We start from the raw sequence: 24,161 nt of genomic DNA, 5'->3' as shown, positions 1-24,161 counted from the left end.
AAAATCCCCTCCCTTATGAAGCTTCCAACGTAGTGGGCATACAGACAGTAAAACAAAGACATGAACACGTGACTCGGTGTCAGGCAGTGCTGAGTGTTAGAGAAAACAAGAGAAGGGGATGGAGAGTGCCAGGGGACCTGCCTCGCACAGGGGGTCGGGGAGGTCCGTCTGAGGAGGGGACATTTGAGCAGAGATCCCAATGAAATAAGGGAGTGAGTTTATGAGTATCTGAAGACGGTCTCCGGGCAGAGGGAAAGGCAAGCAAAAAGGGCCTAAGAGGGAAACACGCCCAGCATTGTGGAGAAACAGCTAGAAGGCCAGTGTGGCTGGAGCAGAGGGAGCACGTGGCAGGGGGTGGGTTAATTTCTGTATCAGAGGTGACAGATACATCATCCATTTGGAGTCGCTGACATAGACATTGTCATTCCTGGCCCCTGGCTGACCAACAGCCCTTTAACGCACACAGGAGAATCACGTAACACACTCAGCTTCCACTTCCACCTTGCCCCCGCCATGGGACAGATCTGGTCAATGGTCACATTCTGCCTTTGTACCCAGTTCCCATTCTTGGGGTTGTCATCCATGGAGTTCTGGTAAATGCTTACCAGCCACCTTGGGGAAGGGGGGTCAGGGTTGCTGATTTGAAATGTTTGCTGATTTCTATGGTGTAAATATTCCCACGGTGGCCAATTTCAAGGCTATCAGTGGTGTAACAATCAGCTTTCAAAATTCCTGAACATGTAACAATCAGACCTCGAGAGCCATGATGAGCCAGCACACCACTGACCCCAGTTCACACTGGGTAAGAGGAGCTCTCCCCAGGATCCCCAGGTGCCAAAAGCTGACTACCCCTGCCTGCTTCTCTGCCTCTCCCTTCCTGCTAGCCCCTTCCCATACACCCACGGGGCAGCCATGGCCAAGCTGGGCCCCCTTCCTCCTCGTCTCCTATTGGGAGAGTGACCACATACCCCAGTTACTCAGAACAGTCCTGGGTCATAATTATCAATAGCTCTTTCACACTCAAAAGGGCCCCACTTTGGATGATGAATTCCATGGTCTGCCTATGCACTGCCTTCCACTCTCAGGGCCACAAGCACTGGGTCCAGCGTCCAGGACCCTGCCCGCCCATCTGGCATGTGCTACCCTCGTTCAGAAAGACATGACTTGAGGGTTTAAAAAAGAAAACCAGCACTTCTATTTCAATTTTTTTACTCATGAGTCTAAAAAAACTTAATTTAAAAAATTTAAATTCACTTCCCATTTTCATATTTTTAGCGTCACTGTTTTTGAGCCCTGAATCAGGCTTATCTTGTCGGCGAGGCCTGTAATCTTACCAAGCCCTACATCTAGGATATGGCCACGTGCCATCTCAGGTTCCTCACTGAAACCACAGCACTCAGGTGGCACCAATTATTTTTTCTGATTTTTGAAAATGAGAACATTACAGAAAACAAAAAAGAAAATAAGTCAAAGCATTCTGCACCCTTCCCAGCATATTTAAACAGCAATCAAAGAGCATGCACCAAAAAGCATAGAGATATCAAATACAAACCCCACCCTCTCAGCCGTGCCTCTATTAAAAACAAATGTTTGGGAACAGGCGACGACCACAAGATGGAAGGCCCCACCTACCGCCCCCCATGTGAACAGCAACGGTTCTGGCTCACTGAAAAGTTACTGACGATAATAATAAAAAGAATCTATCCTGAAAAGCATCTTGAAGGCCGAGTGGACAACGATGCTTCTCCCCATGACTGAGGATCCACAAGGACTTCATCCTTAAAAGCTCATGGAGTTTCTCCTGCTTCTTACTGTCTGGTCACCAGGGAGGAGTCACTAACCCATCAAAATAGCCCCAAAGAGGAATTAAATCACCACCTGATGAAGGAAGGCATCGGTCAGGGTGAGGAGGGAAAAGAGTGTGACTCCTGCTCCCGAATTTCGCGTGGACTGTGCACGGCCACGAGCTGAAATTCCTCCTGTTGGGCTGAGGATCACAGCCGCAGGAAGAGCCCAGTGCTGGCGGCGCAGGAATTATTTGGCATCAGTCCGTCAATCTAGCGTTCACTGAGCATCTATTATTTATGTAACACCTCACTAGAGTTTTCAGGGAGGACACAGGAAACATAAACTATAGTTCCGACTCTCAGGGGGCTTATGGTACATTTGGAGACACAAGAGGAAGGCACTCAAAGCAGTTAAAGAAAAACTAATGGGGAGGCTGGCCCCGTGGTGTGGTGGTTAAGTTTGGTGCACTCTGCTTCAGTGGCCCCGGTTTGCAGGTTCAGATTCTGGGCACAGACCTACACCACTCAGCCATGCTGTGGCAGCAACCCATGTACAAAATAGAGGAAGACTGGCATAGATGTTACCTCAGGGCAAATCTTCCTCAGCAAAAAGAAGAAGAAGAAGAAGAAGAAAAACTAATGGGTAAGAAAAATACCAACTGTAGGTTGACTAAGAATCCAGAAAAGGTGAGATCTGTTCAGCTTAAGGAATAGAAGGGGGTCCATGAGGGAACTGAGATATGGGCTTGAACACCAAAGATGAGTTCTTTATTGTTTGTTATTTAGGGAGGATGGGGAGATCATTCTAGGCCCAGAGGCTAACAGTTAAAACATTTGAAAAGGCTCCAGCCCTGGAAGAGGAAGCAAAGTTCTCTCCTTTGGACAAAAGTCTAAATTAGGGAGCTCAGTGTAGACTCCACAGAGAGGCCTGGTTTGGAGGAGAGCGGTCCAGCATGTGCAAGAGAACTCAGAGAAAACCCAGTGATGCTCTCAGGCTCAGGGACAAAGGGCAGCTCCAGATGAGGACGTGGCACCACAGGCTAAGTGTACTACCTCATTTAAACACAGCTTGAAGAGGCAGCAGATGCTAGACATTCTTACTTAGATATTTGGACACAATCAGAGCGTGAATGACTCCAAAGGGTATCTGTCCCCAGCTAACAGCAATAGCAGAGGGACAGAATTAGCAGATTCACAAGGTGTCATTCAGCTTACATGTGGACCACAGCATTTTAAAGTTATGACAGAGAATTTAGGGTCCAACCTCCTTACTTTACAGATAAGAAAGCTAAAATCCAGGACTGTGAAGTGACTCCCTGAGATAGTCCATAGCAATGACAAAATAAAAATCTTAATGCATTGCCTCTCTCAGTCCAGGAGCATTTCATCTAGGGTGGAACATTCCAGGATATTAGTAAGTATCCAGCAGGACAAAGGTTGAAGAAAATGGAACCACTTCCTTTACTGTGAGGCCTCTCAGAATTTTTAATTGGTCAGATAAATTATAATATGTAGTGTTTCTAGAGTGTGTTAGACCATGGGTTATCACTCTACAGTATACACTTTGAGAAATGCTCTTCCAAACCACGCCACCTCAGCCCAGTCATGGATTCTTCAATACAGCGAGAGGGTGGGAGTATGGCTTTGGAGTCAGGCAGAAATGAGTTCGAGTCCTGGATCTATCCTCTTGAAGCCGTGTGACCTTAGGCAAGTTTATTAACCTCTCTAAGCCTCAGTTTTCTCATCCATAAAATGGGGCTAAAGCTAATACCTACCTCACATTGTTGTGAAGATAAAACAAATAATGCACATGAGGCTCTTATCAAAGAGCCCATAGGAAGCACTACCTACATTTAAAACTTCATTAATTCAGTTACCCATTTATCAACATATCTGTGGTTACAAGTTTTTTATTTTGATTGACATTGTTGAGAATGGTTTTATGACCCTTCTCCTCAAAGTCAAATATAAGAATTATGAAACGTGGACAAGTTAATGTCTTTATTTAGATACCCCTTACCGAGGCAGAAGCTTTTACTTAATCAAACCAATGACAATCTTTGGAAACAGAAGTATAAATGGGAAAATAACTGTTGAATTGAATAAGCAGCTCCTCTTAGCCACTGGGTTCCCTTCCAGCATGCGTGCTAAGGTGAGCCTCCTCAGGACTCTCCAATCGCATCAAAGCAGGAAGGGACGTGAAGCAGATGCAGACAGGCCACGGTCGTGCTGCAGGAGGATGCTGCACAAAGGCTGCTCCAGACAACCCCAAAACCCAGTGTCAAAGACTGAACAAGGCCATTTCAAGCAATCCTGGAAGAGGCAAAGTGGATTCTTGGGATGCACAGCCAGCCAATACACCTACCAGAGACCCAGGTCGTGAACTGTTATTGCTCTCCGCCCAGAGGAAGAGGGTATTCATTTCCTAGAGCTGCCATAACAAATTACCACAAACTGGGGGCTTGAAACAACAGAAAATTACTCTCTCACAGTCGTGAAAGCCACAAGTCTGAAACGGAGGTGTCAGCAGGGCCGCGCCCCTCTGAAGGTCCTAAGGGAAAACCCTCCCTTGCCTCTTCCAGCTTCCAATGGAGTCCCTTGGCTTGGAGCTGCATCACTCCAATTTCTGCCTCCATCTTCTCATGGCCTTCTCCCCTATGTGTCTGTGTGCCTCAAATCTTGTTCTGCCTTTCTCTTAGGAGAATATCTGTCATTGGATTTGGGCCACCCTAGTCCAGGATGATCTCCTCTTGAAATCCTTAACTGATTATATCTGCAAAGACCCTTTTTCCAAATAAGGTCACCTTCACAAGTTGCAGGGTTTAGCGCTTGGACATAGCTTTTTGGACTCAACGACTCAACTCACTACAGAGAAGATTATGGACCCTAAAAGTACAAGCCTTGGGATGGTTAGTGTTACGTGTGCACTTGACTGGGCCAGGGGGTGCCCAGATATTTGGTCAAACATTACCCTGAGGGTGTCTGTGAGGGTGTTTTGTGATGAGACTAACATTTGAATTGGTAGACTGAACAAAGAGGATTGCCCTCCCTATGTGAGTGGGCCTCAGCCAATCAGTTGAAGGCCTAAATAGAACAAAAAGGCTGAGGAAGAGAGAACTCCTCCTGCCTGACTGTTCGAACTGGGACATTGGTCTTGTTCTGCCTTCAGACATCGGCTCTTCTTTGGTCTCAAGCCTGACGGGCATTTGGCCTGGAACTTACACCGTTAGCTCTCCCGAGACTCCAGGTCGCCAACTGCAGATCTCGGGACTTCTCAGCCTCCATGATCACCTGGGCCAATTCCTTATACAGACACACACACACACCCCCTGTTAGTTCTCTTTCTCCGGAGAACCCTGATAAAAGCCTCAGATCTGAATAACTGAGAAGCAAGAAGTGCGGTGCTCCAGGCCAGGCAGAGTCCCTGAAGCTGGGTGGGCACCAGGAGCCAGAGGGAGGGTCTTCCTGTGGAACTTTTGCAACAGCCCTGGTTACAAATCAGAGCCTCTGGAGAGGCAGCAGGCGTATCTGAGAACCACTTCCAACAGTTCACACAGCTCAGTGGAATTAATATCTTCCTCCTAAGGGGCCAGTCAGGCTAACCAAAATGTCAAGTTCCTTTGCTTTTTAACTGAAATTATATTAGTTCAGCATGGTAACACTGATTCTCTCACACTGATCAGAAAATTCTTCATGGCAGTTATGTATGTTTTCAGTTAATGAAAATGAAAAGATGAATTATTCTTTAATAAATGCAGTTTAGTAGGTAAAAAATATTTCAAGACGTGGATTCCATGGAGACAAAGTATGAATGACCTTTCTGCTCTAATTTTTGTCTTTGAATCCTTTGCTTACCAGAAATTTACACGCATTGCTTTGTAGTGCAACTTTATATGTGGGACGCCTGCCCCAGCATGGCTTGATAAGCGGTGCATAGGTCTGCACCCAGGATCCAAACCAGCAAACCCCGGGCCACCAACGTGGAGCACAAGAACCTGTAACTGCTATACCACCAGGCTGGCGTTTTTTTTTTTTTTTTTTTGGTGGGGTAGATTGGCCCTCAGCTAACATCTATGCCAATCTTCCTCTGTTTTGTGTGTGACATGCCACCACAGCATGGCTTGATGAGCAGTGTGTAGGTTGGCATGCGGGATCCAAACCCGTGAACCCCAAGCAGCTGAAGCAGAGCACATAAACCCAACCACTAAGCACCAGGCCGGCCCCCATAATTCTTTTAAAAAATGACCCATTTGTATTTCTGCTTTTGGTTGTAATCCATCTCAAGTCCTGTTTTGGAAAAGAGGCTAAGACATGAATCAAACCCAGGTTCACAGGGGCAGAGCCAGTAGCAGAACTCAAGTCTCCACTGCCACACCTGCCGTCTGTCCTTGAAGTGGGCCCGTCAAGCTCTGCCCGCCGCGCTGCGGCGCCTGAGCAGTCTTCCTACTGGCTTTCCCAGGGACTGCCTCGCAGACCTCGCACACGGAGACATTATGTTTACGGACACCCCAAGGACCCATGCTCTAGGAAACAGAAATCCCCCAGCACACAGTCCAAAGGCCATCTGTTCCCACCTCCCCACCAATTCCGTGTCTGGGCTTCCGGCTGCCTTGGCAGATTTCAAGGACTGGGCCCGTTTTCCCTCAACACTACAGATGCTGGCTGGGAAGGGCAATAGCAGGAAGGAGCAGCCCCGATCTGGTGCCAGCTGCGCTGCCCTACACACGGTTACCTATGTACAACAATACCAACAACAGTAGCAATGGCGGTTATCACATGTTGAGCACGCTTCTACGCTAGGCATCCTGCATACCTCGTCACTGCTCCACCACAGCCTCCACAACACTTATTACTCCTGTTTTGGGGATGAGGGGAGCTCTGAGCCTGCCTTTCTGAAAAGGTATGACTTGCTGGAAGTTAACAGCATCTACTTGCATGCAAAGGACTCATCAGCTGAAGTCCTTCCAGGCTCCTGGGAACAGCAAACGTGACCCCTGCCATGTCAGTCACTCTATTAAGAACAGCTACAAAAGCTGTGACTGAGTTGACAAAAGTGATTTTCACCCATCCCAGACATGTCACGTTTTCCAAATTTACTGGACTCTGGCTGGATCAGCACGATTTCATTGACAAGAACGGACTCAGTTTCCTCCCACTGGTCCATTTCCCGCCTTGTCTCTGCAGGAGGCAGCACTTGGAGAATAAGTGAATGTAACGGGTGAGAAAGAGGGGTGTTCATTCATAAATATAGAAAAGCGAAGGAGAAATAAATGTGGAAGTTGACCACAATCTAGAAGGGCCACCGTGGTAATGAGCAGAGGAGAGGAGGCATCCATTTCAAACTGTCCCAAGCTGCTCAGGGCCAAAGGCCCAGCCTTCCCGCCACTTCCAGTGCATGGATGTTGAGTGTCCCTCACAAAACACTGGCTCTTCTGTTGTTGTTTTTGGAAAACAAATGCTTCCTTCCAAGATTCCCCGTCCCAGTTAATATCTGTGCTCAGAACTCCGAGTCCCTGGACGCATTACTATGGATTTGTCCGGGTTTGAGCTCTCGATTTCGTGACTTCCTCCCCATCTTCCTGGTCTCTCCGGACCGGCTGAGCTATGATGCAAACTTCCACAGGCCCGGAGGATGCTTAGCTGATCCCATGCCGTGCCTCATCCTCCTCCACGGACCCCCTGCCGCCAGGATGTGGCTTTCTGCAAATATAGTCTATTCTCGCTGTAGTCATTCCCTACACCCACTAAAAAAGAGGAAAAATGCCACTGGACCTAGCACCAGCCCTCTGCAGGCTACGCTGGCTCATCCTCCCCCTCCATGCTCTTTTCTCATCTCAAGAACTGGGTTTAATGCCCACCCCCACCCCTGGGGTCAGGTTGTCAGGTTAATTTTTCCAAGCATATGCAACCCACGCAGCATACCAAGTTATATCTCCCTCTCCTGGTCATGACACCCTCTGTGAGCTCAACTACAAGCCACTGCATTCTATGGATACAAAAAAAGCCCAGGGCCATGCAGCTGGACTGCAGAAGGATGACAGAACAGGCCACCTGGGTTGAGTCTGGGGCCGAAAAGCTTTGGAGAAAAGATCTTTCTGTTATGTCTGAAGTCTTGTGGGAGCCACCACCCAGCTTTGCTCCCCTGGCCCACCATATTTACATACAGAATCTCCTCTGTGCTACCAGTTGCTATTTGACACAGCATTTAACTGGTGCTTTGATGTCTGAGCATGTGTATTTTTCCTATTGTGCCCTTTGACTGTAAGCTCTCTGAGGGCATGGATGGTTTCTGTGTCCTTCAGTGTCTCTCAAAAGACTCTCTTACAGAGGGAGCTCCAATGATGTTGGCTGCCTATTCCATCAAGAAGGAAGTTGATTGGAGGAACAGGAACAGAGAATACACATAAAAATATTTGAAAACACAGACATAATAATAAACTCCGGTATTTCCATACCACTGGTTAAGAATTGGATTCTTATAACAACATTCTAAGAAAAATAGGGCAAGTATTATTATGCCCATATCCTAGATGAGGAAACTGAGGCTCTCAAAGACAAAGTGACATCTCAAATGACACTGGAAAAAAGTGTAGAACCAAGGCTGGAAGTATGGTCTTCTGAGGACTCATCCGGTGTGGCGTCTACCACCCTATGCCACCAAAATGAAAGAGAAGGAAGTATGCAAACAACTTAAGTGCCCATTCACATGAGAATGAATAAAGAAGATGTGAGATATATACACAATGGAAGATTATTCAGCCATGAGAAAGGACATCCTGCATTTGCAACATGGATAGACTTTGAGCACATTATGCTAAATGAAATAAGTCAGACAGAGAAAGAAAAGTGCTGTATGATCTCAGATAGGCAGAATCTCAAAAGTCAAACTTCTCAAACCAGAGATTAAAATGCTGGTTACCAGGGAATGGGGGGGTAGCGAATAGAGAGAGATTGTTTAAGGGTACGAACTCGCAATGAGTAGTAAATAAGTCCTGAAGATCTAATGCACAGTATAGTGAATATAGACACAGTTTTGTATTATAATCATCAACCTCGCTAAGAGACTACAACTTAATTATCCCAAGCACTAAAAAGAAAGAATAATTATGTAACATGGTAGAGGTGTTAACTATCACTACAATGGCAATCATATTACAATACATAAACGTATCAAATTAACATGTTGTACATCTTAAATTTACACAAGTAATATGTCAAATATATCTGAATTATAAAAAAAATGCAAAGAAGAAAGAGGAGAGAGACTCAGAGATGGCCATGATACAGTGCGTCCTTGTCCTAATCATCTCATCTACAAATTCAAGAGCAGGTACTACCTAAACTACAGATGGTAAGCTCCAATAGGCTAAATGCCTAGGGGCACAGCAACTCTGAGGGCAGACCTGTCATTTAAGCAGAATGATGCTCTCAAAGATAAGAGCTTGTGAAAGGACAAGAGAAGACTAGAGGGCCTGGAGGTAGGCACTCCTTGAGGCTGAATCTGAATGAGGAGGAGAAGAAGGTGGTAGAGAAGTGAGAGGTGTGGTAAGATGTCCAAAGAACAGAGAGGGAGGCTAGGAGAAGGCATCAGGAGAGGGAGGTGGAAGGGAGAGGGAAGAAGTGAAGGAAACGCATGAAAGTGAAGGAAGAATGGGAAGGAAAGCAAAGAAGAAAAAGAGCCAAAGAGGGGAGAGTAGAAGAAGGATGCACACGTCTATGTTTCTAGAATTCTTGCTAAAAGGATCGTCCAGGGGTATAGTAGCAATAGCGTGGGCATTAGAGTTTTGCTTACCTTCTTTCCAGGGATCAGCCAGCAGAGATAAAAACATAGGAAGCAAGGTACAAATAGAATGAAATTAAGAGAACATTAGATATTCAAATAAACCAGAGAACGCAGAAGAAGTATATACTGAAGTTAGAAGGAAGACAGAAGAAAGAGAAATGAAATGGTTGGCCAAGTTAGGACACCCAGAGGGAAGCAGAGGCCTCCATTCAAGCCTGACTTGGGTCTTACGCTCAGCAGACTGGGAGACCATCAGTGGAGGAGGAGCGGAAGCTCAGAACAAAGAGGACACCTGCATTTGAGGACAGTGGCATTAGGAGTGAGAGGTCCAAAACCAGGAGACAAAGAACACAGCAGTACAATTGAAGGAGAAAAGAACACAGTGTGGCCCTTGTGAAACCAAGACACTCAGGCATGTGACCCCAATACATTTACCTTTTACTGGCAAAACGTTTGTAGGTATTATTCATGTCTCTGTTTTATCATTGTTTAATGATCATTTGTCAACTGCCATGGAGGCATTATCCATCTTAATAAACCTATAAGAACAGAACCCACAGACTTTACCCTTCCTGAATAGGGGATTCATGTTACAATGGTATTTGATGAGTGATTTCAGATGGGGACAGTAGATCTGTTGGTAGTGAAGATGGTGTGAGCATAGCCAATGATGTTAATCACGATGGTGTTGCTACTAATAGTGAAGATGGGGATGATAAGGCAGGTGAGAACAGTGGTGGTGCAGAAGGCAACAAATATGGAATTCTGTTAATAATGGGGAGGGTGGAAATTATGGTAACGGAAGCTGGAATAATGAAGATGATCTCCTCAAAGCTGCTCACCACTTGTGAAATGACACCACGGATGTGTGTCAGTGATGGGAGAGAGACAGAGACAGAGACAGAGAGATCACCCATAGATCACCCACGGTTAGACTAGAGTATCATCTGCCCCAGGACCCTGCCTAGAGGCATCTCAAATGATCAAAGCCCATAGCCACTCCTTTCTTCTACAATGCCTAACAACAAAAAAAAACGGTGAATCTGTAGACACCTTGCCTTTCTCTCTGGAGATGTTTGCTGGATTTTGTTTTACAAAGAGACTGTGACCTAGGAATTCCCTAGGGAGATTTTTAAATCATACCTAGACCATATTGGCTGAAAAGGACCTCAAAAATCATCTAAACTGTGTGGCTCTTAACCCAGATGTGCCACAGAACCTCCTGTGGAACTTTTTCACAGTACTGATGCCAGAACCTCGTTCCATACCCACCAACTGAATCAAAATCCCAGAGGTGAGCCATTGGCATGAAAATTTTGAAAACACTCCCCAGATTATTTTAACCAACTCGCCTGATTAAGAATCTTCTATTTTACAGAAGAGACAAGCAAAACCCACCATCACACAATACTTTGTGGCAGAGTCACAACCGGAATAGGTGTCTTCACGGCAAGTTTGGCGCTATTCTCCCTGCATGCTGCTGCCCGCATCAGCATGGCTTGCTGTCTGCTCTCCTTGCTACATTCACTCTAAAGAAATGCCTGGCAGTGTTAGGACCCCAAGAAGAGGGAGAAAGGAGGCATAACAGAGAAATCAAGAAGCTGGACCAGGGCAATGTTTGGGGTTTCTCGTGCAGCACATCCCAGGTGGAGCTCTGAGGTGAAAAGATCCTCCAAACCCCGCTCCTCTGCCCACCCCAAATCTCTTCCCCATCCCACCCACCTCAGTGCCCCATATTTAGGGTCTCTGGGGAGGCAAGAGGGATTTCAACTTCACAAAACAAACATCCCACCTTCCCCGTTCCCAAATTATTTACATCCATCCAGCCCTCGGGAGGCCCCCAAACCCAGAAGAAACATGCTCATACTTTCTTGGTGGGAACTTTGATCTTCAAGAATTCTGCCTCTCTGGCCAGCACCTGCCACGGGGCATGTATCCGGACAAAGATGGATCCCTGGTTTTTACTCTGCAAGATACAAAAGAAGAAGAAATGTAAACACTTAGAAGGACATAGTTTACCTTCCTGGCTCCCCAACGCTCCCAAGCTAGAAGCCCAGACCTGTTATTTCTTCGGTTTCTGTTGGTTTTTTCTCTTCAAACTTCACCGGGGCTAGTCCCCTCCCGCCTACACCCCATTCACCACTCTTATTCCAGAAATGCTCTCATTAAAAACCATAGGGTAGTGATCCCAAAGCGTGGTCCCCGGAGTTTAGTGGCTTCAGAGGAAAAGAAGAGTTAAAACCATTGTGCTCACAGATTTGAAATGTAAGCAATTGTGATTTTCAGAAATCCCATTAGACTCTCAATATCTGTCAGTTTACCTCCACTAGCATTCGGTGAACAGCCTACAACTTGTCTACATTCATGTATTTTCATTGTTTATCGTTAACTTTGTATTCTTGTTCTACCATTGTGCTGTCACAGCCCCAAATCACAAAAGGGGTTCACCTAAGCCTAAAAGTAAAGCTATAAATAATAATTTGAACAGGACAACTCAAAATAACACCATAAGCATAAATCTTGAAGAGGGCTCCCATATGAATATAGAATATGAATCTATGTCTCAGGACAAGTGATTCCGTGAGCGCATTAATTTCACCTGAAAAAGGAAAAGTAAGAAAAGGAAATGCAGTGATGAGCATTTAAAATTAAGTCTCATTGACTCAGCAATCCATTTGGCCCCAGTCGCAGTGTCTGTTACAAAAATTGGTCAGATTATGACGTGAAGCCATCAATTTCTTCTCATCTTCAAATAAAACCTCAAATTTTTTTCAGGACACGCGCGCACAGATAAAAAAATACTTTCTAACATCAATTCAATTAATTTTATCACTAAAGAATGAAAGGAGACCAAAACAAGTAGGAAAAACAGGCAAAAGCCCCCTTATAATAAAGTGAGAAGCTTCGAAACTACCTGCAAAATTAGTCACAAACACTGTTATCCACAGAGAAAGCAGAACAAACTGACAGCAAAATTCCCTCATCAACTGAGTATTGGAAATCCCAGGAAAGCCTGCCCCACAGTGGGGAGGTGCCGGGGTGCTGGCTAACACGCCGCCTCCATTAAGATAAAGCCACTAAGGAGTGTAGTGAGAATCGGCCCTAGCAAGTGTGCTCGCAGATTCTTGCTCTGTTCACCCCCTGACAACCCAAGCTACAGGAGAAAGGGGGCTTTTATTGCATTGCTGGGTATTTTGTGAAGCAGGATGCATGGACACCAGCACTGAGCAGAGGTGATACTGCTCACAGAAAAGCAGTCGTCCCTGGTGTTCAACAACCTGCCCTCTGGTCCTGAGTGAGGTTCAAGGTAGCAGTGGAAGCCAGCCACACACAGACTCTGACCGCCTGCCTTTCCCGAGTGCCAGGCAGAGAAATTGCGGCCAAGAGAAGACTGCTGTCCACACTGCAGTGCAGACTACGACGTGCGCACGTACGCATCTGAAATGTGAATAACGTAAGGTGTTTCACGATGCTCCTAATGCAAGTGGAGACTATTTCCATGACTGTGAACGGCAGCTCCACAATACCTTCAGTAATTCAAACACCCAGAAGCCACCTTCACTTAAGAGATGAAATGCTCTGATTTATGAATGAAAAGAGTGAAGAATAAACCAGGATTTAAGACTGAACTGTGGTAGAAAGTCTTGGATAGTCAAGAGTTTGCAAATACCTGAGAATAATAACAGTACGATGCCTAGATACTGAGTGTGTATCATGAGCCAGGACGGAGCTAGGTGGTTATCTGCTTCAGCTCATAGAATATTCACAGCCATGCTGTCACGTAGGTACTGTCACTATCCCTATTTTACAATTAAGGAAATTAGGGCAGGGAAAACTTAAATAATTTGTCCAAAGTTATACAAATAGTGTGATTTAAAAAAAAAAAGTATTTGAATCCAGGCAGTCTATGCTCTACCTGCAATTTCTCTTCTCTCATGGAGACAGACATGCCATGTTACTGAGCAATGTTGAAAACCACATCCAAGGGTTGCAACAGAACATAAAGACATGCCTCTCAGACTAAAGTTGGATCAAAAGATGGATAAGGAATCTTTGAGATCGTCCTAAGACTTTCGTCCCAGCTTCCAAGTGGACATAGTTCTGACAAAACGCTGGAAGTGGCCTTCAGCAAGAAATTGCCCCAATTTCTGCACCCATCCATGGTTGTGATATCCAGGACTACTAGACAGAGTCATCAATCACTTGCTGCCATTTCTAACTGTAATTCAAGCTTTTCTAATTTAGTGAAAATAAAAGGTAAGAAAAGAAACCATCTGTGAAGCTGACCTGCAACCCCAGCTCTCCATCACAGCCCCAGAAATGATGATTTTGGTGAAAGATGGCAAACAGTACCATCCCTCTCACTAAGATGAAATCATGACTATTACTGATTTTAATATATTATGTTTTGTCTTTATTTTTAAATTACGATGAACCCTTTTTTTCTAACTCTAGAATTGGTGGCTTAAGTGTGTACCAAATGTCCACTAAGTGGCTACAGATGTTCAAAGTTTGAGAAAGGTTTGGGAGGACCAGGGTCTAATCCCACGGCCTTGGTGGCAGACTGCTAGCTGCCACCTGACAGCCATTCTCATTTTTTCATTTTTTAACTAAGCATGTGGCCATCCAGGATGAACACTACAGCTCCCTGCAGTTAGGTGCAACCCTAACACAATTTCTGGCCAGTGTAGTGTAGGTGGAAGTGTTGGGAAGCAGCTTCTGGCAACTCTTTTCAAAGAGAGCAAGGAGGTGCCTTTGGCCCCTTCATCTTCTTCCCTGCCCTTAACCCACTGCCTGGAACATGGATATAAGCATCTGACACCTTGATGGCAAAGTCAAGGCCAGAAAGAGCAGAGAGAAGTGGGTCCTCACCTCACAGAGCGTCATAACAGCCCTGGCTGTCTCCGAGACTTTTATGTGAAAGATCTAATTCTACCTTGTTTAGCCACTATGGTTTTTAGAGGTTCTAGAGCTGCGGCGCAACCTCACAGTAACTAATGCAAAATTGTTTCCCGATGTGGAGACGTTAGTTCCCTCCAGCGAAGTATGCTTGTCCTCCATTCTCCTCAAACAGATTTGTTTTAAATGACAACAAAAGCTGGAATGCAATTTTGTGGTGCTAACATCCAGTCATGTTCCTTTCATGCCATGTAATATTGTCACCTTCTCATCAAAAGAAAATCGTGCAAGCTCATGTGAAATATTAGCTGGTGTGACTGGCTATGTCTTCTAAAGAAGAAACAAATACTTGAAAATCCCTAAGCAGAGCCATCACCAAATGCAGAAGCTCTTTTTACTAACCCAAAAATCTAAAATTGGAGGTAAACATAGATTGAGCTTAAAAAAATTTCCTTGTTCCATAGGCCCAACTGACTTCCACTCTACCCATTCAAATTCAAAGAATTTGAATTCTTTCAGGCAAAGTAGGGGAGTGGAAAGAGCTTAGGTTTCAGATAAAAACAGATTAAGATTTTAAATCTGGATTTTACAGCTGTGGGATGTTGAGCAAGTTACTTAACCAAACGAGCCTCAATTTCTTTATCTGAATAAGGAAGAAGAGAAACACTGCAGGACTAATGTGAGGATTCAAGATAAGGTATGGGAAGTCCCCGCTTTAGTGCCTGGAATACGGACATTATTCAATAGATGTCGGACATTACTTTGGGGATTAGCTCTACCCAACCAAAATGATGGCTTCGTGACTGCAGTGTCAAAATGCACATATGCCTAATTGGTTCTGTTTGGATCCTGTGACCAGTTCCTAAAAATCGGTAACCATAGCCCAGAAAGTAATTGGTTAACTTTGGCCAACAGAATTTAAATCTAGTTCAGTTTTGAGAGAATAATTCAATACCCTTAAGGGTCACTTACAAATCTTTTTCTCATGCCAACAACTAAACTTATTTGAGCTTCCACTTGATCAGGAACTTTATGAAGACCCTGCAGGAGAGCCTCCCCATTCCTATCAGTCATCCCTGATGCTCACTGCATTTGCAGATCACTGCTGCCTTTCCTAGGCACCTAATGCACCAGCACAAACTCATTCTGGTGCTCATACAACACAATGAAATTGAACCAGAACTGGATATATCTGGAATCTCTCTGCCTTCTGGCCTGATAAGGGTGTGGTAGCACTAAGGAGAAGAATCAGGGACACTCTGGAAAATAAGAGACTTCAATTGTTAGTCTTTGGTATCTTTACTCACCAAGCATTAGACTTCCTTGGTGCCATTCAGCATCCTCATGCTGACAGCTCAAAGCAGAGCCAGCTGATGGGTACAGTGAATTTCAGAAGACTGAGCTGATGTGATCAAAGGACTCTAGAGTTAGAAAGACCTCCAAGGATACCTACTTTCTTTCTCAAGTAGCAAATGAAGACCTGGAGCTCAAGAGACTAAGTTGCTTGAGTTTGGATATATAGCTAGTTAGTAGCAGAACCAGACACGGAATCCAGGTCTCCTGATGCCAGGGTCCATCACAAACTACCTGTGAGGGACAGCATCACATATCCCTGAGGGCTCCCAACCCATCTGAGGGCAACCCTGCAGCCCCTCCCTTCACAACAGATTAGGTAGATGAGGGATGGAGAAATGAGGGGGAGAGGGGGAGAAGTGCACTCCCAGCCACCTCTCACCGGTACTCCAGCCACTGTTCAAGGCCCTCAGCAGGGACCAGAGGCCCACGTACTCCTGGTGAGATTATCCGTATTGTTTATGTCCTCTTGTTGTTATCCAAAGATTGCATGTGGCTTCGCAAGACCACAAACTCCCTCTAGAGACAAGAGTGAATGGGAGGCAGCCCCAGCCAAACACTGGAAACCGATACTCCACAAGCCTCCTTCCCACACAGTCCTGCCAAGCCACTTCAACGCTGACCCCAGACGCCTGAGTGTACTCTGGTCCCGGGCCCTGCTGTGAGCTGAGAACATCAGCTGCAGTACATTGTGGCCCAGGAATGGGGCTGCCAGAGGAAGGGTGGGGAGATGTGCATGTGGACAATGGAGAGGAGCAGAGAGGGAACAGGTTCCTCTAAGATATCACCAACCTAGATCATCTTGGATCAGCAAGAAGCAAAGGCATGTGGTCCCACAGTGAGGGTAGGAGAAACCCCCAGGGACTCCTACATTCTCAGATCATCATGGTTGATGTCCACAAGCTAAAGGAGTTATGCCAGGTGGTGCTGAGACTGTGGTCCAGGCAGCCATCATCACAGACGAAGGAGGAGTGGGGAGCGTAGCCTTGAGGCTTTTTAAATTACAGCAGGAAATGAGATAGTCCTCACAACTCCTCCATTTGAGGAACACCATGGGCTATCCCTGTGTCATCATTAAGAACAAAGCCTTGACTTCCCTTCAGCTATCAGGAACTTCCAACCTATGACCAGGGAGCAGGCGCTGCCTGGACCTCCCAGAGACAGAGTGGCTTGGAATTAAGCACACGGAAGAACGTCCCAACTGGAGGAGGAAAGATGAAAACTCACTTTTCTGGGAGACCCCGGAAGAGAGCAAGGGAATCTCCTCTCCAAACCAACCCTCCCCAGGCCAAGGCCAGGATGGGTTAAGATCAGCAAAAGGAGATAGCCGGACTAAATGCCCATTGCACCCTGTCCCAGAGACCCAAAAGGTACCAGCAGCGTGACCCCTCTTATAGAAAAGGCTTAACCTAGTCCCCAGCCAAAGACTGGGGACAACCTACCCAGAATCCTACAGAAATGAAAACTCACCTCATCTTGTACTTTTTCCAAAGCAAACAGCCATTGCCAAAAGTCCCTGAAAGGGAAGGGCATTCTTGGCTGGGAGGATCCCTTGGGTTAACCACCAAAATGGACAGGCACCCAGAGGAGATGCTCTCTGGACCTGCTACCATAGTGTCTACTCTGTGCATTGCACCTCACTGCACGCCAGACAGGAGCCACCTAGAAAACATGCTCAAAGCCCATGTGAAGATGAAGTAGCGAGGGAGAACTCAATAAAACCAAGTCAGTGTCCCCTCCACACCAAAGGTAGAGAGAACCTGCTCCCCACCTAATAATCCCTGAGCCACAGAGGCCCCCAAGAGCAGCACAGCACCCTGGAAGGAGCACCATATAGGGAGTCAGCAATCGAGCAGGTTAAGTGTTCTCAGAGCTTTGTTCTACTTCAAAAATCCCACAGAAAGGGCTGCCTCATGGCCAAGTGGGCAGCCCGGGCTTTCACCAGTTCAGATCCTGGGCACAGACATGGCACTGCTCATCAGGCCGTGCTGAGGTGGCGTCCCGCATAGAAGGACCTACAACTAGAATATACAACTATGTACTGGGGGGCTTTGGGGAAAAGAAGAAGAAGAAAAGAAAAAAAAATGGCAACAGATGTTAGCTCAGGTGCCAATCTTTAACAAAAACCCAAAAAATCCCACAGAAGAAATGAGGAAGAATCTTCACCATGTAGGATAGGTCATGGGAAGGCCATGGGTAATAGGACCTGAGGACCCTGTCTTGGGGCCCAGCTCTGTCACTTACCAGCTGCACCATTGTTGACAACTCACCAAAGCTCTTGAAACTCAGAGGCAATGTTAAAATAATTATAATGATTAATAACAATACCATCTGGAGGAGAGAAAGATGGGCAGTACAAAGGGACAGGTGAAATTGTTGGGGGGAGTAGATATGTGCATTATCTTGATTATGATGATGGCTTCACAGTGGGTACATATGTCAAAACTCAACGGATCAGATACTTTAAATATGTACAGTTTATTATACATCAATTATACCTCAATAAGGCTAGGGAAAAAAGATTTGCAAAAATATAAAACAAAGCCACATTTCTCATAATTTATTTTTGTTTTGAAAATTATCACTATTTTTCATTAAAATATATTATTTGTCAAACATTTTATTTGTTTAATAATATGTTGTATATTGTTAGGTTTTAATTAAGAAATAAACAGTCAAAAGTTAATAATGATTCCATGCTATCCCAGAATCAAACAAGATTATATACACTAAAGTATTCTACAAACTATAAAGTATATATAAAAGTATTTTTTAAAGAGCAAGACCATGGGCAGCCAATGCCAAATCTCTGCCGTGGTACTCAAAATGCAGAGCACGCACCTGCCATTTGGATCACAGAACACACGCCCTTGACCTCTACAGGGATCCTACCATGCTTCTTGGATCCCACCTGAGAGAAATCATAGCTGAGCCCTCCTTGGCAAAAGCTCCTGGCATGTACCTGCAAACACCGAGTGAGGTTAAAGATAAAAGAGAATGCTTCTCTTGGGAATTTACAATGCAGAAAGTAACAGGCTGAACAGAATCCAGAAGCCAGAGACCAAATTTCTACCATAAAAAGGATGAAAATTGGGGCTGGCCCCATGGCCGAGTGGTTAAGTTCGCGCGCTCCACTGCAGGCGGCCCAGTGTTTCGTTGGTTCAAATCCTGGGCGTGGACATGGCACTGCTCATCAAACCATGCTGAGGCAGCGTCCCACATGCCACAACTAGAAGGACCCACAACGAAGAATATACAACTATGTACCGAGGGGCTTTGGGGAGAAAAAGGAAAAAAATAAAATCTTTAAACAAAAAAGGATGAAAATCCATAAGCCCTGGAGATGTTGGCAGAAAGGACAGGGCCTCTTCAAAACTAAGAAAGGCTGGGAGGCTGATGACCAGGCTTCAGGCACACAGGCCCAGCCCCAAACAGAGGGGGAAAGGTCATAGATAAACCATGAGGAAAGACCAGAGGGAAATGCCGCCCTTTCCTATTCATCAGAGTATAACTATTTCAGACAGTTGACATCCTGCAAGTGGAATCAGATGCTGCAGAATGCTAACTCTCAGCAATGTGTGCTTCCCACTCACCCCCACCAGAAGACTGCGAGCATTTCATTGCCCAGAGGAATGGAAGGCAGAGGCAGAGTGGTAGGCAAAGGGTGGTTGAGAGTTGGATGGTTGATAGTTACTCAAAGCAAGGATAATCAATAGGTCCTGGTTGGACTAGGTCAGTCCCGGTTTATTTCCTTGACTCATCATCCCATCCAGTTTAGCAATTTAGGATTAACAAAAATGTCCCAGATTGGACAATAAGTCATAGGGTCACCCTACGGATCATCAAGAGTACCACTAAATTCAATAGCTCTCAAACCTTTGGACATGAATGCCCAGTATCTCCTTCCTGACCTTCATTCCTCTGGCCTATATGATAAATGTCCCAGGGAAAGAGAAAGAAGCATTTCCAGGCACATCAAAGCCCAACACATCATCTCTGAAAGTTTCCCTATTTCTGATATCCCTCCTAACTCAAAACTTATGTGATCCTTTGATTTTGATACTTTTCTTCCCTCCTCGAGACACTTCTACAAAACCTTCATACTATTGGTAATTAACTCCCCTCCCTCCCAAAGGTGTGCTGTTGTTTCGTCTTAGTGGTGACTTATCTCTCCCTTAAGGAATAATTGCACTATTTCCTAGGATTTAATCATCTCAACATATTTCAATTCAACATGTATTTATCAGGCAACAACCATGTGCTCAGCAATGTGCTAAGAGTTAAGGGCATACAGAAGAAATATAAGCCATCATACCATCATATGGCTTTCAGTCTCTTTGGAAACCAGATAAATGGTAGCTAATACACCAGACAGATGAATAACACCATGACTGGAATGACTAATGTCCAAATGGACAAGACAACTAGTGAATGCTCATTTGTTTGTTGTCTCCCTCTCACTCATCAACAATTGCCAGATTTTGCTCCTCCTGGATCTCAGCCACATGTTTTCAATAGACTTGACCTCACTACCAACTCCAAGGATAGGTCCACTTAGCCTGAGCCAATCAGCATATCCATCCCCCTGGCCACAACAATTGGTCTGGAATATGTTTGTAATGCAATCAGAACCAATAAGATGTGAGGAAATGTTGGCTAGAGTTGGAGAAAGCAGCTTTCCCTTTCTGCCAGAACTCAGGAGAATAGCGGCAGTCAATTTGTTCCATAAAGGGAAGGCCTGGGTCAGCCAAGGGACCACTGAGTAAATAGAGGATGAAGTAGAACGTGCAGAAGGTTGAGCAAAAAGATAGAGAAATAGGGGGTGTTTGGAGACATCATTTGACCTGCTGGATCAAGCCTCACCAGACCTACTTATGGGCTTCCTAATTACACGAGCTTATAAACTCCCTTTGTTGTTTAAGCTAGTTTGAGTTGGGCTTTCTATCAATGCAACCAAGAGTTCTCACTGAGATAAGAAACCAGTGGAAGAGCTGACTCTGGGCCAGAGGAACCAGAAAGGATGTCATGAAGGAGAATGAACTTGAGTTCTACTTTGAACATCGTATGACCATATTTACACACACAAAAAGGGTTGTAAGTGGCAAGGAAGGGAAGGAATGGGATAAGCAAAAGTGTAAGGAGAAGTGAGTACAGCATATGGAGACCAGCCTGCCTGAAGCAGGGCGGAAGCTGGGGAGCCGGAGGGCTGAGATGTGGCTTTTGCTGGCCAAACTGCCCACTATGTTGCTGTTGCCTATGAACTTCACAACAGGGATCTCGGTGGGTCAACCCTGTGTGTTCACTCAGGTTAATTATATCTTCAACAGGATAAAGAAGGACAAAAGTCCCCCTATCAGGGAGCCCTGAGAGAGTGCCTTCCTCTTTTCTCAATGGAGCTCAAGGTGGAAACTTCTTCCCATTCTCCAGTGAGACCAAGAAATGCAATAGATGGGCAGTGACTATCCATCTGCTCTGGGGTTGGTCTAGGCTGTGGTCAACCTAGAGAATAGAGGGGCAAGCCTCCCATGTGCCACTGTGACCATCCTCAGGTCAGAGGAGGCAGGTTCTTGAAGGCGGGGCTCTGGGTCTCCCTTCTAGGGGCCAATAATCCTTCATAACTGAGATCTTCTGTAGGGAGGCCAGGCACACTTTGAATATGTACAAAGAAGCCATGAAATCTTCTATAACACTAGCTACAAGCTTTCTTCAGCTACAGGACCCTGTCTTCAAACCAAATATTTCAAGGGGCTACCCTTTGGAGAACCAGGGCTCCACCTGCTCAGCCTCCTTTGGCCCTGAGGTGGGCTTTGTGTCACTTTATGCAAACCACAAGAGCTGCACCCTTCCCCTTGGAAAGGGATGGGAGCTTTTGACTGTCACAATGAGTGGGGAGCACCACTACCATTCAGCGGATGGAAGCAAGGATGCAAACATGCTTGTATGTACTGGAAAGTCCCGCACAAGGAAAAAATCATCCCTCCAGAAATGCGTAGCGCTCCATCGAGAACCACCACCCACGGCTCAGGGAGTGAAGCTGAAAACCACTGTGGGGCCCACAGAGGTATCAGACGGGACGTAAAAGCCGGTGTCAGCAATTATCACACCAGCCCCCGCTCCCACCACACCAGACTCAGACTTGAGACATATTAAGGTGGAGCTTAAAGAAATTGGTTTATGAATAAAGGTTATTAAATTAGCTCAAATCTAGATCTTGGATCTGATATTGATGAGCTCATCAGGGACACTCAGGAAAAGACCCATCACTGTGATGATAAAAAAGAATAGAGCAGTTGATTATTTTGTGGGCTTCCCAAAATATCCAGAATTAGCCCATCTGCCAAGGGTGCCACAAAAATAACCCATTAGCCTTGAGGTCCAGGGGCCAGGGTCTCTGAAGTAGATGGGGGTCTTTGAGGAGCAGGGTACATTAAAGGAAGAGCTCAGAGAAACTGAGCTTAACATCCCAGCTCTGCCATTTACCCCCTGTGTGACCATGGGTATGTTATATAGTCTCTGAGGCTCAGTTTCCTTTTTAGTAAAATAGAAAAATACTACTCCGGAAGCAACAGTGACCTCGCAGAGTGCTTGTGAAGATCAGCAATGACACCAAAAAGGCATCAGCACAATGTCTGGCACGTTATAGGTGCCCGATGCTAATAATAATTGGATTTTGCAGATGGTGTCTTCTGGCCAGAGGAATTTGAATTGAAGGGGTTTGTGCAATCCGGTTTCCAGGAGCCTCCCTTTTTTCCCAGAAAAACCTGGCTCTTGGGGCATTTTTTCCCCTATATGAGGCGAGAGCCCAGTTTGGAACACATCCCCTTTATGCAGCCAAAACAGGCTTTTCCACAGCCGTGACCCTGCACACATGCACGGCTGTCGAGCTGGCCCTGCCTGAGACCACCCATCCCTTCCCATGGCGTCCAGTCTAGAAGAAAAGGGGTCATCAACCATGCTAATTAAATCTGCAGATGATAACAAACTGGGCGGTGCTGCAAACAGCACCAGAGACGATGGGGAAATAAATGAGAAGGGACCTGGGGAGTTTAGAAAATATGGGACAGGAAATAACAAAATGAGATTCAATGCAGAAGAATGCAAGCAACACTAACTGGGGGGAATAATCAGAAACATAGACACTGGGGTGGGGGGAGAAGGAAGCTGGAAAAGGTTGAGGAGATGAGGGCTTGGGGTAGGGTGGATGACAGAGGGCAAGTGAGAGAATAGGGAGCAAGAGGTGAGCAAGAAGGAGGGGTGAGAAGCCTAGAGGTGAGACCAAATGGAGAATGTGCTGGCCACGGCTGAGCTGGCGCCCCAGGTCCACCCGCAAGGCCACGAGAATTCTCTAAGGCTCCCTTCCAAAGGTGGTCCTCCATGCATGCTCTGGCTCAAGCCACACCTTCTCCAAAAAGTCCTTCCAGACACCTAAAGTGAGTGCTCCCAGTCTCCTCACTTGTCAGTTGTCCGTGACATGCGGCTCCATGTTTGTCTATGGGCATCTTTCCATGTCTGACTCCCTTGTCTCCAGGGGGACAGAGATCCAGCTGTGCAGCTCACTGGGTTCCTCCCAGCATCACCACAGAGCTAAGCCCAGTAGGGTTTCAACAAAAAGGAGGGTCAACATCATCTCAAACAACACAACAAAGAGAAGAATTTCTCTCTCTAACCTCTCAGGGGTCAACACTATTTCTAAGGCTTCTCCATTTTTAACTCTAGTTCCTTGATGCTGGCGCAATGCCACGTGCATGGTGGCCCTGAAACAAGTGCATGTTGTCTATTTAACCTTTATTCAGGCCAGAACACAAGCCACAGTTGCTCAGGGTCCAGGGGGAAAAGAGATTAAATGAGTCTGGGGAACACAATGAGGTGTGTGCCCCCCTCGAGTGACGATGACCCTTCTGATTCAGCCGTGATGCAGGGAGTGGCTTGTCCAAGACAATGGTGGTCTCCCTGTGGCACCTGCTCCCTCTCAGCTGAAAACTTCACAATCAGTAATCATAATCAACAACAATCAGGAGAATAAGGTATAACTCATTCTCAGGGAACCTGAGTAAGGCTCACTGGCCCTGGAGAGAAACCTAGCTGCTGTTGGGGCCATTGTCAAGTCAAATTCCCGTGAGGAACAGCGGGAGCCCTCATAAATCCAAGATTCTCATAGTTCTCACTAAACGTGTGTGTTTGAAGGGATAAAAGAAGTAAATACCCAAAATTTATTTCAAAGTTCAGCCTACCCAGGCATCGAAGACAATAGGAAGGGAAAGTAAAAAGCCAAACGTGCTAAGAAATCCCCTTCAGAGAGGCAGACAGACGAAGGCATTTCCAGAGTGCCTTCTGCACGG

General features: G+C 45.8%; 1 protein-coding gene across 1 annotated transcript in view; it reads right to left on the bottom strand.

Moving 5' to 3' along the window:
- Nucleotides 1-24,161, bottom strand: part of ANO2 (anoctamin 2) — a 325,024-nt gene that overhangs the window by 245,387 nt on the left and 55,476 nt on the right. The window contains exon 4 of the mRNA XM_046676889.1: nucleotides 11,438-11,536. Within this exon, the coding sequence (XP_046532845.1) occupies nucleotides 11,438-11,536 (99 nt within the window). The remainder of the gene's footprint in view (nucleotides 1-11,437; nucleotides 11,537-24,161) is intronic.

This window comes from Equus quagga, chromosome 1 (genome assembly GCF_021613505.1).
Source record: "Equus quagga isolate Etosha38 chromosome 1, UCLA_HA_Equagga_1.0, whole genome shotgun sequence".
Classification (NCBI taxonomy): Eukaryota; Metazoa; Chordata; class Mammalia; order Perissodactyla; family Equidae; genus Equus; species Equus quagga.
Note: the sequence above shows the minus strand (reverse complement) of the source record. Positions and strands in the feature narration are given on the sequence as shown.